The sequence below is a fragment of the Gymnoscopelus microlampas genome (assembly GCF_963454915.1).
Source record: "Gymnoscopelus microlampas genome assembly, chromosome: 18".
In the NCBI taxonomy this organism is placed as follows: domain Eukaryota; kingdom Metazoa; phylum Chordata; class Actinopteri; order Myctophiformes; family Myctophidae; genus Gymnoscopelus; species Gymnoscopelus microlampas.
Window position 1 is genome coordinate 15,436,461 of NC_139955.1, and position 15,752 is coordinate 15,452,212.

At 40.6% G+C, this 15,752-nt stretch overlaps 1 protein-coding gene across 1 annotated transcript in view; it reads left to right on the forward strand.

Moving 5' to 3' along the window:
- The first annotated feature begins 6,706 nt into the window (after positions 1-6,706).
- The window catches only part of gria2b (glutamate receptor, ionotropic, AMPA 2b), a 65,969-nt gene continuing 56,923 nt past the window's right edge, over positions 6,707-15,752 (forward strand). Inside the window, exon 1 of the mRNA XM_084085864.1 lies at positions 6,707-6,809. Within this exon, the coding sequence (XP_083941990.1) occupies positions 6,722-6,809 (88 nt within the window). The 5' untranslated portion in view covers positions 6,707-6,721. The remainder of the gene's footprint in view (positions 6,810-15,752) is intronic.

Below are 15,752 nucleotides of genomic sequence, written 5' to 3' on the forward strand. Positions count from 1 at the left end.
CGTGATATGTATGTTTTTGTTTGTTGCAAAGGAGACCTCACTGGTTTGAGGTTAACCACTAAAGCCATGGGTCTGAACTTGAGTCACAGACATCCAACCATCCAAATTTTATTTTTACATTTATTTTTTACATTTATTTTTTACATTGGAATATGGACTGTGCTCCAGGGGCCACAAGAAAGCTCCCTAGGGGCTTGATTTGACCTGTGGGTTGCAAGTTGAATATCACTGATTGATTGAAGAATACTTTTTTTCACCCAGACCAAAATACTCAAAATAGGTCCACTTTCAACAGGGTTGAAAGTGGACATTTCCACGCTTTGTCTGACGATGGTGCGGAAGACCAGTTCAAAGGGAGGAGTATATTTTAGTTGGTGTGACAATGGGGGCTCAGGAATAGACCAAATTGTTGAGTCACCGTGACAATGCAGACTCTACTCAGTGGCTCAGGTTCCCGGCACCATCCGGGATCCCCACCCATTTTCGCTAGCTTGACAGACAGACAGACAGACAGACAGTACAACTACAGTCTTCTATTTTGACCAATGGGAGCTGCCCAGTACAACTACCGTGCAGTCTTCTATTTTGACCAATGGGAGCTGACCATTTAAACCACAGTCTTTGGTTGGATACTTGTAGGTTAAATTCAAGCAGTTCATATGGTGCATTAATGATGATTAATGTTTAATTATCAGACAGACTGAGCTGTTTCTCTCTCTCTCTCTGACCTTGGCAATGTTCCCTGCTTGTTAGACTCAGTGAAACAGTTCTATTATGTGCTTAACCTAGATGGTTGTGAATGAAATCCTCTGTGTTGCAAATTGACCAAATGGACCCTTTAATGGGCCTTGTTGAATATTTCTCTACTAATTGTTCCCACCGCTTCCTGGTGACACATGACCATTAGCCTCTACTGCGTCTTTTATTTTACACTCTAATCAATTTCCACTGTGCCGTGGGATCACGACACCACCCGCGCCTCCTCAAAATAGGGCAGAAAATCTGTATTTTCGCTGATTTCTCAGATTTCCTCGGTGCCAGTCTGTGTCATATTTTGGTTACAGGCCTAGAGTGGAACATATTAGCATATATTGCTGATGTCATTTGAACATCAGTAGACACTGGTGGAGAACCTACAACCTTGTGTTTAAAATACTGTTTGTCAACATGATCATTGAGTTTATCATCTTCATTATCATGATAATATTATGATTATGCATATCATCAAATCATACATTATTTGTATCATTTATAGAACACAGTGTTTAAAACAAAAAGAAAACTAGGACAAAAACAAAATATTAAGACATTTTTATCAACATGTAAAAATATATTGATATATCTTCTCTTCTCCTTTGCTTTGCTCCTGGACTGATCTTTTATTATTTACCACGCTCGGTTGCGCATTTATCAAATCTCCTTTTCATTTGTGACAGGACATGTAGGCTGGTCTCTTGTTTCTCCAGGGAGGATAAGCTGGTTTCAAAAGGCAGATCGAAGAGAACAGCACAACAAAACAACAGCCAAGTGGAAAAAGTCATTTAGCGGCTGAATCACTTAGCTGACTTATATTTCCCCATGGAGCCAGACCAAACCAACCACATCCACTTGCTTTGTCTCTCTGACCATCTGTCTCTTTGTCTCTCCCTCTATTTCTTTCTCTTTCTGTCTTACTCTCTTCTCTTTCTCTCTCTCTCTCTCTTCTTTCTCTATTTCTTCTGGTGCCACTATAAGATGGCCCTCTTTTTTGTATGCTTTTCTAGGTCAGAATCATTCCTCTGTCCAGGTGAGTGTGTGTGTGTGTGTGTGTGTGTGTGTGTGTGTGTGTGTGTGTGTGTGTGTGTGTGTGTGTGTGTGTGTGTGTGTGTGTGTGTGTGTGTGTGTGTGTGTGTGTGTGTGTGTGTGTGTGTGTGTGTGTGTGTGTGTGTGTGTGTGTGTGCGCGCGCGCGCGATGGCCCAGCAGTTAACCGGAGGGCCGGGACTATTTTCCTGGGGAGAGTGCCATCAGAGGTGCCAGCAGTGATTCAGTGGGGATGCTGCCAATGGCCAGGTGGGCTGGAATACAGGCACCTCATAGAATATGCATCCCTTGATCTCTCCTTAAATCTGAACACTGTGAAAATGGGCCCCATCCCCCTGCACACATCATTTCAATACTATCACAGTCCACATGGGAGGTACTTTTACTTTACTTTACTCTATTCTCTATCTACTCTACGCTGCTCTATTTCTATAACTATTTTAGTTACTATTTACTTTGCATATTTAGATTATTATTACAAAATATACCTTGTTTTATACTTCAGCTATTCAACAATAGCACATCTCAAGCTCACAAAGTGTTGCACCGCGACACGTTGTGAGCTTGTAGATCGGCTATTTTCACTATATTTGAAATGGTGGTCAATTCATAATATATTTTTGTATGTTTGGGTCACAAGAGTCCCTTCCTAGAAATGTAGTGGAGTCAAAAGTACGATATGTTTATTTGAAACCTAGCGTAGTGAAAGTCATGTGATTCCAAAGAAAACATGTTCCAACTGTGTACTTTAAGAGTTTAAGTGCAGTACTCAAAGTAAATTACTTACTGTCCACCACTACTGACAGGTAAATGTTCTCTTGGTTTGAGGAGTGTAGTTTAGCACAGTGTGGGGTGGGATAGGATAATTAAAAGGATCATTAAAAGGATAATTAACATCTAATAACATCAGTCTGGCAGCAGCAGGTGCACACACCACTTCAACCTAGACAAGGTTAAAGAGTTTGCTCTGACAATAATATATAATAATGTAAGAACTTATTTTTACAGACCCACAACATGACATATTGTGAGCTTGTAGATCTGCTATTTTTTAAGGGGGCTGGCACAACATATTTTCAAATGGTAGTCTGCAACCTAATACCAATCAATTTGGGGGTCCTTGACAGACAGACATGTTTGAGAACCACTGAACAACAATCTAAAGCCCAGTCCACGCCACAAGTCATTGCAGCGGTCTGAATTGACGGGTTGCAGGTCGGTGCAATTTGGGGATAATGTTGATAAATGGTTGCAAGTGGTTTCACTGTGAATCACTGGCGTGGACTGGGCTTAGTTCCACAGATAAACAATGTGAAAATAGCCGTGAGCTTGTAGATCTGCTTGCCTCTTTCTTATTATTTGACAATTTAGCCAATGTTTGACCAGTTTTTATAGTATAGTATGTTGATTACTTTTCATGCAGTAATGGTCTTTTTCATTTGTCTTTCTTTTTTAGGTATTAAAACGGTCTTAAAGTCCTTTAATTGTCACTTCACTGTCATCTGGGGTCTGGGGACCCCTGCAAAATCATGTGGGGGCTGAGTTAGAGTGTGGATATTCACTGACATGTAACCTAAGTGTTGTTGTTGTCTAGCTATTTTCACAGACAATGCAATTTGGGAAACTATTCTGTTAAACAAAGACAATCTGTGGAGAGATTAGCCTGTACTGCTGACAATGTAACATTAGTGCTGTCCATGGTACTGAAATGTGCCATTTGCTCTGCTCTGTCCATGTGATGCATGCAGCATGTGTCCCTACACCCCCGGGGTCTGAAATGTGTCGGTTGATTATGCTCTGCCGCACTATAGGTGTCTTGCCCTTGCCGACAACAAGTCAAGTGGTTGTTGCCTTGTCAGCAAGCGACACCAATCTTACCCATTGGAGCATAAATTGAGCTCTTCACTCCAAATCTAGAGTAATACAAACGTTTTTTTGCTATGCAAGCTGGAACAAGGGTTTAAACAAGTCAGTGGGTCTCAAACCTTTTAATCTTAAGGTCCCCGGTCCCCCAGTTTAATAAACAATAGGCCACGGACCCCCATTTGATACCATTTGCTATCTCTGGGACCCCAATCTATACTATGAAATCCCATAACTCGCCAAACCGCACCAATGCAACTCCTTGCAACAAAACAGTTTTAAGGTCAACCGCACCAATGCAACTCTTACTGCCATTGGGGATAATGGTTGCAAGGTGTTGCATGGCGAATCATAGCCAATTAGGCTATGGCAGAACTAACAGGCCTATTGTTTCATTGCTTTAAACCATGCTCTAAATTGTGCAGATTGTATTATTGTAGCTATAGGCTACTGGCTAATTACAATAGGCATAGTGCTGTGCTAAAATAGTTGTACGGTTGTTTATTTATTATTATTATTTTAAAGACATCTTGATAGCCTATCTGTATCACGTGACATGATGGTAAGCTACTGACATAGTTGATAGCACAATGTCACAGCCTACTGAAACATGATCTCTACGTTTTAACCAGAACACCTCCATTGATTTATTGATTGATTGATTGATTGATTGATTGATTGATTGATTGATGATTGATTCATCATCTGTCACCTCATGGGTGTCAATTTGACTCCCTTTGACCATCTGTGACGCACAGCCATCATCCAATTAAACTGTACCAGACCAAAATCAGCATTTTTGGTTACTATTACTTTGATATATAAACACATTTACCCTGAACGCAGCAATATTGTGCTCTTCTTATAAACCCGTTTATAATGCTGTGTTAAAATACAGTTTCCGATCGATAACTCCACAACCACATGCTCCTTGTGAGTTGCAAGGACCGAGTGTGAATGAATCCACTCCCATCATGTTGTCTCTCCGCCCTCCGTTAGCCTATAGGCTCCGATCTGCATGCACTCAATACCAAGGGGAGGGGAAGCCAAATAGCCTATAAAATGGAACATTAATGAGCATAATATGACATATTCTTTTTAATGGCTTCAACTTACACAAGTTAACACGTAACTTACACAACTTAATACGGGAGTACTACAGCCATATTTTTTATGAAAACTGAATTAAGCTTAATAAACTCAAAAATAGTTGATCATCTTCAATTATAAGAACCGGTATAGGCGAAAAGTGGTAGGCTATAACTTTGTTTTACAAGCGCACTCATCCTATAGGCTACCTATACGGAGTATAAATTAGACTTAATTCACAGCTAATAACGTGACAAATGATGTTTGAGTATAGGATCTAGTTGAACCATCTAGACCTGGAATGCATTTGTGTCATTTTAGATTTATTTGGCTATTCAAAGATAGCAGATATACAAGCTCATAGCGCGGCACCGAGTGCAGCTATGAGCTTGTAGATCTGCTATTTCTTTTAATCTTGAAAATGTGTGCAAATCTTTGAATATATATATATATATATATATTAAACAAACGGGAGTCGTAATGAGCTCGGCTCTCGTCGTGTGTTCTCGGCTCTCATTAACATTCCTCACTTGTGGGTGTGAAGCTGAACGGAGCGGAGGAGGAGAACAGAGAGAGTCCCTGCACTCTGGAGGAGAGACACCACGCTCCGACTAAACATAACAGAGGAAGAAAGGGGGGGGGAAAAGAAGATAAATATACATTTTGTTTGCTCAACCGCGCATATCTACCTATAATACCACCATTCTGTATCTGCTGGTGGAAAACAGCGCCTGGAGTTATTTTTTTCTCTTCTTCTTTTCATTGTCAAGGACCCCCCAAATTAATATATTTTTGTAGACCCAACCTTCTGAAAAGATTTTGTGCCAGAGACCCCCCATACAAGATTTTGTGGATTCGAAAACATTCCTAAATTGTCACTTTTTTCTCCAAGATTTTTCTTTGAAAATAGCACAGCTACAGTATAAGCTCACAACCACCTGCAAACTGGTCAGCGTGCGGCACGTTATTTCCTCCAGGCTTGGAAGTCTTTATAATGTGTGGGATCTAAACATCTTTGTTTTTGCTGGAGGGAATACAACGAGGCTTTCCTGACTGTCTGCTGTGGATGTGGACATCTTCTGTGGACATCATCATCTGCTGTGGATGTGGACACTGGACACCCCAACAACTGTGGACATGCAAAAGATAGTCCATTTATCCGTGTTTTTGCAGCTGTCTTTGTGGGGATGTGCGCTGGGAGGCTCGCCCAGTGTTCAGATTGGTAAAAAAAAAATAACTATTATAATAAATAATAATACTTGCACTGAATTAAATTAACTGTCTTCGAACCATGCAGGATAGTTTGCGCATAATGTTGAAGACACAATGATATTATCAAAACATTGAGCTGTAAAGCCTAATCATCTAGAATAGTCGTGTTCGTGTATAGGCTAGAATATAGACATGGGTGGTAAAAATAAAACATCTATCAAACTGGAGACTTGGTGCGTAATTCTGAAGAAAACCATGTAAAATCAACATTGGACATTTTTTGATAGAGATAGATAGATAGACAGATAGACAGATAGATAGATAGATAGATATAGCCAAGATGGGTGGGTGGCTGGATGGATGACAGACAGACAGACAGACAGACAGACATGGTAGCCTATACGATATGATAATTTGATTAATTAAATACACAGTGACAGGACCCCAATTGAAACAACAAGCCATAGTGCTTTATTGGGTTTAATCCCATTCAGCATCCCTTTGTCCTTTGTATAGAACTGTACTTTCTGTGTTTTTTTGCAAACTGCTAAATAAAGTGTTCAATCAATCAATCAATCAATCGATACCAAAGTTATAAGTATATGTATGTTTTCAGGGGGTCTATTTCCCAGAGGACGGACGGACAGACAGACATATAGCAGGCTATACTATAGTTTATAATAAGTATAATGTGTGTTTCCAGGGGGTCTGTTCCCCAGAGGTGCGGACCAGGAATACAGTGCCTTTCGGATAGGAATGGTCCAGTTCGGCACCACTGAGTTCAGACTGACGCCACATATTGACAACCTGGAGGTGGCCAACAGCTTCGCCGTCACCAACTGTTGTGAGTAAACACATCATTCATTCATTTTAGGCTGGTATCTGGTTTGGCGCTGTTGTTGGGTTTGTGGTTTATGAAGTAAAACGTTGTTATTTTTTTTCCTCCTAAGAAGAATGACACTGTCCAGCCGTTTAACTGTGATCATTAGCAGATCTAAAGCTCACAACGCCTGGCAGCGAGGCGAGGCAAGCCAACACAACACTGTGTTGTCAAACAAGTATGAAATCTATGAAAAAGTTAAATCGACAACACAATGTTATACAATATGTAGTAGGGGTGAGGGGTCCCTGCTTCATCTCTCAGCTAAGGGGTCCCTGGCCTGAAAAATCTGGAAGACCCCTGCATGGATTAATTGAATCGTCAAGTAATGTCCATTGGCAGGCAGGCACATTGTGTTAATAACAGTATCAGCTCATAATAAAAAGCATAGCCCAAAAAAGCGGCTCTGAGGCCGAGTCATTTACAAACACTGTGGTAGACCCAATATGCTACATTTATAAATGTTTAATATGGACATTTTTTATAATTCTTCTAATAAAGAAGCCTATTGGCTTCTTTGTGAGAGAAGAATGCAGGAGCATCATCGAGTTGGCGCGTGCGTCCGTGCGTGTGCACCATGGTGTGCACACGCGACTGAATGAAAGTTGGTTTCCACGGTAACGGTCTGTCACGGGGAACAACGTCTTTCGTTCAACCCGTTCATTTATAATTGCCTATATATAGGCCCTATTAATAATAAATAAAATAAATAAAATAAATAAAATAAATAAAATAAATAAAATAAATAAAATAAATAAATGCAATTAAAATGAATAAAATAATAGCTAAATGAAGGCCGTTTATTCTCTTTCCTCACAGTGCTCATGCTGGGTCACACTGGGGATTAGTTGTAGCCTATTAGGCAACAATAAGGCATCGTGTGTTTCTGGATTATTTAAACATGATAGTCCATCATGCAAGGGTGCCAAAAAAGAACAAGCCTGTTAGATCTGTTCTCTTGGCAACAAGCAACACCATTGTATAGATTGGGTTTTAGGAAGAGAGATGTGAGTGAGGTTATAAAAGGGATTTTTTGAATGAATGAATGTACCAATCAATCAATCAATCAATCAATCAATCACTATCATCAACACCACAACAACCACTGCATCTTTTCTGCAAAGATAATACTTTTTTTGTAAAATACTTTACTAAAGTACTTTTTCCACCACTGCCTGTCCTTATGAACGTTTTCCAAGGTGTACATTCGATGAGAATCCCTCTTGGGCGCTATCTGTTATGGATAGCCAATTAATAGTGGCCAATTGTGTGGCCAAGACAATTGGCTACTATTAATTGGCTATCCAACAGATAGTGTTTTTTTAATGAGTACAGCCCACACAGTTCATTAATGGTTGCTAAGCGACTCGTTTGGTTTCTTCACTCAGCTACAAATGTAAATGTAAGATCTTGATTTGAGCATGTGCCAATGATCGTCAATTACCATATATAGAACTTCCGTAGTGGAGGGAGGCATGCAGGCGACAGACTAGAAAGGATCATCAGGTCAGACAGCATGACAGCTGTCAATCAAACTGATCCATCCATACTGGAGAAATAAAAACCTAGTGTATCTTTAAGAATTTTCTGAGGGATTTTTTTCTCCAGTATGGAGTATGGAATATTATACCCCAGTATGGAGTATGGAATATTATACCCCAGTATGGAGTATGGAATATTACATTTTTATATAATATTGTGCCCAGTGGTTCTCAAAGTGCAGTCCAGGTGGGGACCCCCAGGGGGCCTGTAAGGGGGTCCCCAGCTAAATTTGTTAGTATAACATCCAAAATCATTTAAACCATTTTTACTCTTTCTAGCTCACAACACGTTGCAATGTGACATGTTGTGAGCTTGTGGATATATATATTTTTTTCTTTTTTATGTGAAAAATGTGGAATATTTTTTCTATGTTTTAACAACCCAAATCTTGTGGGGTTCCCTGGCACAAAATATTTTCAGACAAGGTTCCGCGGCCAAATGTATCTATATTTTTGGGGTCATTGATATGAAAAAGCAAATCAATGCTAATGTAGCCTAAATGTCAAAATGTGGTATTCTCAATATACTCTATAGTTTCTGGTTTTGTTTGTGTTTCTCATCCAAATTTACTTTTTACTTACTTTTTCAAAACAACTGAAGAGGACTCTGACTTGACCTGCCTGGAATCACTTGTTATTGTTTACCAGAGACTCGCAGACAAGTTGTTGCACAGATCAGTATTGAGTCCATGTAATTGTCTTCAGTCACAATGCGTTGCCCTTTCAGCTTGGCCGTCACCCATTGGCTTGTAACTCTCATGGTTTATCAGATCGATAAGAAAGCTTGCTGAATTCTTTTCATGTTTTTTTGCGGTCTCGCTTGAAACAGATGAGGCTGTCCTGTTGTATGAGGATAGATCTACGCTAAAGACCTATACACAGCCCTATACACAGCCCCATACGCACCCACACAAATAGTACCAATTGTCTTGTTTGGATTGGAACTGAAGAGAAAATTGATTCTCTGGGCTTAAAGGTAGGGTAAGTGGTGAGTTTGTCGATCTGCTATATTCTGCGAAAGTTTTTCCATAGATTTATAATCTGTAATCATTGCTACAAAGTATTCGTTCAGTAACAGGTGTCTCCCTGTCTCTGCAGCTTTTCAGTAAGCCGAAAGTGCATTTTCATACCAATTTTATCCAATCAGGAGAGAGAAGTCATAAAGAAAACAGGATAGTACAATTGGAAGTGATAACACAAATAAATGAGCAGACAAAATTAGAATTGAAACACTATAAACATTGAAGTTGATAAATGGGTTCTTCTCTCCTAATTGGATGAAATTGTCTTCCCACCTGAGAATGTATTTTCTGTTTATTAAAGAGCTGAAGAGATGGGGAGACCCCTGTTAATGAACAAATGCTCTATCGATGACTATCAGAATATAGAGCTTTAAAAACATTTTGTTTTGACCAAACAAAATATCACACTACCTTTAACTTGTCATTTATTGTTGTCAATTGGTGTTTAAAGTTGACAAAGCTGCTGCATATTGAGTGACACTTTTTCTCAATTTAAAGTTGCTAAGATCAAGAGACAGTGTTTTGGATGTTGGTGATGGTTGTTGAAGTGTTTGATCTGATTTCCTCCCTGACATACCTCTGATACCCTCTGACATGCATATTCCAGGCAGGAAAAACTGTTTATCAAATTAAATCCAAGCTGATCGGTTCAAAATCTTCAAGTAAAACGTACAAGTGAAGGGAAAAATAGATCTCATCACACTGTAATTCCATCTGTCATGTGACTGACGAACGATCAAAAGTTCTCCTCCATTCTCAGCGGGAGTGATAGAATTTGGCAACAAAAGTCAGAGTATAGCGTATACAGACAGAACCTTGGGGGAGGTTAGACATTGACACTAAGTGAGACTAGAGCAGTGGTTCTCAAAGTGGGGTCCAATGGACACGATGATTCACAAATAACGAAGATTTTACTTGAACGAATAACAGTAAAACACAAGCACGCACTAAGAACATAGCAAAACACGCACAACACTATAACACTCTAACTCAGTGGTTCGCAAACTTTTTATGTCAAGGACCCCCAAATTGCCACTTATTAGCCCGCAGACCCCCATTTGAAAAGATATGCCAGGGATTTATTTTTTGCCAGAAGATTTTTACAGCTCTAGTAGTGATTCTCAACCATTTTAATTTCAAGGGCCCTCAGGTTGACATGCATTAGGCTACGGACCCCCATTTAAAGGTATTTCTATCTCTGGGACCCCCAATTTAGATTGTAAAATCAATGTTAATTTAACTCTGAGAGCGTACAAAATGGAATTTGGTTCCATTTGTACAATGTCAGAATTACAGACCCATAAGGGTCCATTTGGTTCCTGACTATCCATCATTTAGCTGGGGACCCCCTGGAACTCCCTCAAGGACCACCAGGGGTCCACAGACCCCACTTTGAGAACCAATGCTCTAACTGACTAGCAGCCAGGTTACCTGCCCCTACAAACTTATGACCAAGCATTGGATACACAGTAGAACACAAGTCTTTATAGTCTGCAGGAGCTCGTCACCCAACCAGGCTCAGCTGGTCCTCGCAGGTGATGGCTATCAGACTCTCTCAGATGATTGGAAATAGGAGCAAGGCAAGGGAGGAGCAGAGGCATACAATAGCAATCAGTCACTTCAGGGCCAAAACAGGGGCACACTGGACAACTCTGGAATGAGTCCATGGGTCTTTCAATTTACACTGGGGATTTTACATTAGTGGGAAAAGTCCTCTGTGGGCGGTCAGTGACCCCTAAGGATCTATTTGGGTCCATTTCTTCTCTAGTCACATACTAGTTAACCTACAGTAAATCCACTGAAAATGTTACTGTACTGTAGGCTGGTAGAAAGGAGGGATATACTTTTATACCAGTAGAGGGCAGTCTGCAGTACAGAGCACTGTCCTCCTACATCCATATCCTCTTAACAGAAACATACTTTACTTTAAAAATAAATGTTTATTTAATTTGATTAATATTTACATTTAATGCATGTATTAACTGTACGAAAAATATTTTCACCCACTTTTTTACACCTGTAAATCTGTATTGTGACAATAAAGTTGAAGTTTAAGTTGACTCAGGCACAGTGGCGACAGGTCAAAGGACAAAGGTTACTTGCCAGACTCAAACCGTTGACACAGACAGCACACTGTATAACCTGTAGGACTATAAGAATACAGTTCCCTCTTCTACTTTTACTGTTGACATTTTAAGTGCATTTTTTTTATGCCAATACTTTTGTACTTTTACTCAAGTGCATTTTGAATACAGGACTTTTACTTGTAACTGAGTATTTCTACACTGTGGTATTGATATTTTTTACTTAATTAAGAATTGTAGTGCTTCTTCCACCACTGATTTTCGGCACGCGGTAACGTCATGTGACGAAGTATAAACCAGGGTCGTTAGCTTAGTGTTTGAAGATTTGTCTTCAGCGGAGAGGAATATGTGTCAGCGATTAATTGCAGTCCAATGAGCTACTGAGTAAGTCACAAAGAGGCAGAATAAAGCAGCAAAATCCAGGTCAAATTCAGTGGCAGACCTCCCCTGGGGCTCTGCCTAATGGGGGGCTCCGCCACTTCATTACAGGATGAAACCAACTGACATATCCTTAAAGTTATTTTCTTTTACAAAGGTTATGGAATGAGTCACAGAACTGTATGTGAACCGAAGCTGTATATGGTAGACTTCTGTGTGTGTGTGTGTGTGTGTGTGTGTGTGTGTGTGTGTGTGTGTGTGTGTGTGTGTGTGTGTGTGTGTGTGTGTGTGTGTGTGTGTGTGTGTGTGTGTGTGTGTGTGTGTGTGTGTGTGTGTGTGTGTGTGTGTGTGTGTGTGCGCGCGTGCGTGTGTGCGTGCGTGTGTACGTGCGTGAGTCAATATTTAGAAATTTGAACTGAGTTCTGTAATGAGCCTCCTGGGTTATGTGTTTGTGTGTGTATGTGTGTGTGTGCGTGTGCATGTCGGCTATGTACTATACACGTGCCTTGAATTCCAGCATTGATGTGTGTCAGTAACGTCTTTCAAAGCAAACTAATCATGCTCCTTGGGGAGGCGAAACAGACAGGAGAAGATCATTCGACACGTCAATGTTCCAGTTTTGTTTTGGTTCAATCTCATCACACTGTAATTCCATCTGTCATGTGACTGACGAACGATCAAAAGACAGAGTTCTCCTCCATTCTCAGCGGGAGTGATGGAATATTAAAGAGGTGTGGGATCTGTTCTGGTCAGAATACAAGGCTAGAGGAGTGAGCCCATCGAGCCCTTGGCTGTCCCAATGCCCTGAAGCCAATCCTCTCCTCCCCCTGCCATCCTCTCCTCCCCCTGCCCTCTCCTCTCCTCCCCCCCCCCTGCCCTCACACCACACTGCTGAGCTGAAATGACATCACTTGATGGAAGAGGGTTCATGTGTCCTCAGCTGAGCAGGGGACTCACAGTTCAAACCAAACCGCTCATAGAGTTTATAGCCAGATAGCTGTGGATTAGATCAGTGGTTCTCAAACTTTTTCTCGTCAAGGACCCCCAAAATGATATGTATTTAGTCGTGGACCCCCATCAGAAAATGTTTTGTGCCAGGGAAAAAAGAAAAATCTAAATTATTCATGATTTTTCAAACACTTTCAAGATTTTTCAAAGATCGCAGCACGGCACAAAGTGACGCACTGTGAGCTTGTATATCTGCTATTTTTGAATAGCCAACGTATAAATGGATAAAGTGGTTAAAATGATTATGATGCTACATTAACTACTTTTGCTGGGGACCCCCTGGAACTCCCTCAAGGACCTCACTTTGAGAACCAATGGATTAGATGTCTCCCATTTATGCACAAGACAACATCAGGTATCCACATATCTCCATATTTAGTTGATTGGTCATAGGTACTGGGTACTCTGACAACAAGTACAATGGTATCGCTTAAATGGTTCAAGGCATGCTTTCCCAACTTGCACAGATGATCCGATCTGATCTGATCCGATCCCCTGGCGACCCCAAAAACAAGCTGACAGGCAAAGACAAAACGACTCTGCAGAACAGCTTTTCACGATGTTATAGGGCCTCATTATATCGACCCGACACCCAAACATGTGTCTGTTGAAGGTAATAGTAAAGACGCACAGAATGAGCAGGAGAGAGTTGTGTTTATTGGAGATAGGAGCGGGGAAGATTGTTTATTGGAGAGATAATATCAGCTGCATGGAGAAGAATATGAAACCTGTCTTCTTCTATTTGTGATTAGCGTGATTGGGCCTCGTACCTTGACCACTTTCAAGATCGATCGATCGAGAAAGAGAGAGAGAGAGAGAGATGGTGGCAATGCGATAGAGTGAGAGGTATGCACTATGCAGTAAAGTAGAGAGAGAGGGGGGAGAGGGAGAGAAAGTTGTAGTAGATAGAGAGAGCGGGGGGGTGAGAGAGAGAGAGGGGGGGAGAGTGAGATGGTGCCAATGTGATGGAGCGGGAGAGAGAAACATAGACACTTGTGTGTTGAGTTGTTATATTGTTATAACTGTTATGTAACATGAATGTTAAATAGCAGCTGTCAGTGGGATGGTTAGATTATTTATAAGACGTGATGACTCAGGCTATATAGGTGGACAATGCACCAGTATGGATTCTAAATATGCATTTATACCAAGCATTCTTCTGAAAAAAACAACATTTATCCATAAGACCCAGAGAGGGGAGGGAGAGAGAGAGAGAGAGAGAGAGAGAGAGAGAGAGAGAGAGAGAGAGAGAGAGAGAGAGAGAGAGAGAGAGAGAGAGAGAAAGAACTCTGGAGACTAAGAGTTCATCCATTGTGTTTAAAATGGCAAAGACATAATTTAAAATAATGCACAATGAACTTTGTGAAATTGATAAACCAATTATGTTGAATCATTATGTAAACTATTATTAATGTGATATGGTGGAATCCATGAATGGACTCAAAGCTGTTTTAGCTGTGCTTCGATCCATCTGTGAGACTGGTCTGTAATAGATGACTGTCTGGTTTTACCGGGAGAGAGAGGTCAAGTACTGGCCCGGAAGAATGCTTGTGTGTCCCTATCTTCAGTGCCAGGCCTTCCACTGGCGCTCTGATGATGGTCTTTGAAGAAATCAACTGACATTTCCTCAAAGTTGTTTTCTTTTACAAAGGTTATGGAATGAGTCACAGAAATGCATGTAAACCCAAGCTGTATCATATGATGGACCTCTCAAGGGTGTGTGTGTGTGTGTGTGTGTGTGTGTGTGTGTGTGTGTGTGTGTGTGTGTGTGTGTGTGTGTGTGTGTGTGTGTGTGTGTGTGTGTGTGTGTGTGTGTGTGTGTGTGTGTGTGTGTGTGTGTGTGTGTGTGTGAGTGAGTGAGTGAGTGAGTGTATATGTATGTAGAGACAGACATGCACATACAACACAACACAAAACAAACATGAACACAATTTAACTGTAGCTGAAGCCACTTGGCAAAACCCTATGTGTCGACACCAAGACTTTTAGATGTGTATTCATATTTACATCTTTTAGGTGTGTATTCATATTCATGTCATATACTTATTGCTTGTGTTGTTGTCTGAACAGTGATCAGCCTGCTGAGATTAATTCTCTGCATGTGTGAAAGTCTATAGTCGATCAACTGATGCTGATATTAAATTCTACCATGTCACATTATGTGCAGTAAGGGATAAGAATAAACAGTGTAAAGAACTTGGCTGTTTACTCTCCTCAAGCATAGTTGCCAAGTCCGCTTATAGTAGAAGTGACTTTGGTCTTGTTTTTCGGTATAAAGTCGCTATAAATATTGGTACTGGAGGGTTGCATTTCTTTGGGCTTGTTTCCAAAGCAAAGCTGCTTATTTTAGCTTGCTTCCTAAAGTTGTCTAAAGCAATGTTATGCAATAAAGTTTGACTAAGCTCCATAGTCTGTTATGTTGCAGGATCTATCAACAACCTAATCTCACATCACCAGGTTTTCCCTCATATAGTTGCATTATTTTCACTGCCCTGAAGAACTTTTATCTTCTAACTATAGAGCACTGCAGTTCAACCCATTCATTAAGGACACTAGCCTTCTGTCCTTCTATTAAAGCCTCATGTGTTGTCACGGTGCCCATGCCATTACCCTATCCCTAACCTCACACTAAGCTAACATTCTTTGGACTATTTCGGATTTGGGAATAATGGGTCATCAGACCAATGGGCAGCCCTCATTGTGTTCTCCCTGCTGTTCCACCATTTACCCCATGTGTCCCTGTTTTGGTCATGTGTCATGTCACTGTAGGTGACAATAACAGACAATAAAATAGCTGTTGTGAGTTTGCAGATCGGCTATTTCCGGCATGTGACACTATTGTGTGCTTAATGTAACTGTGTTCATAGAAGAGGC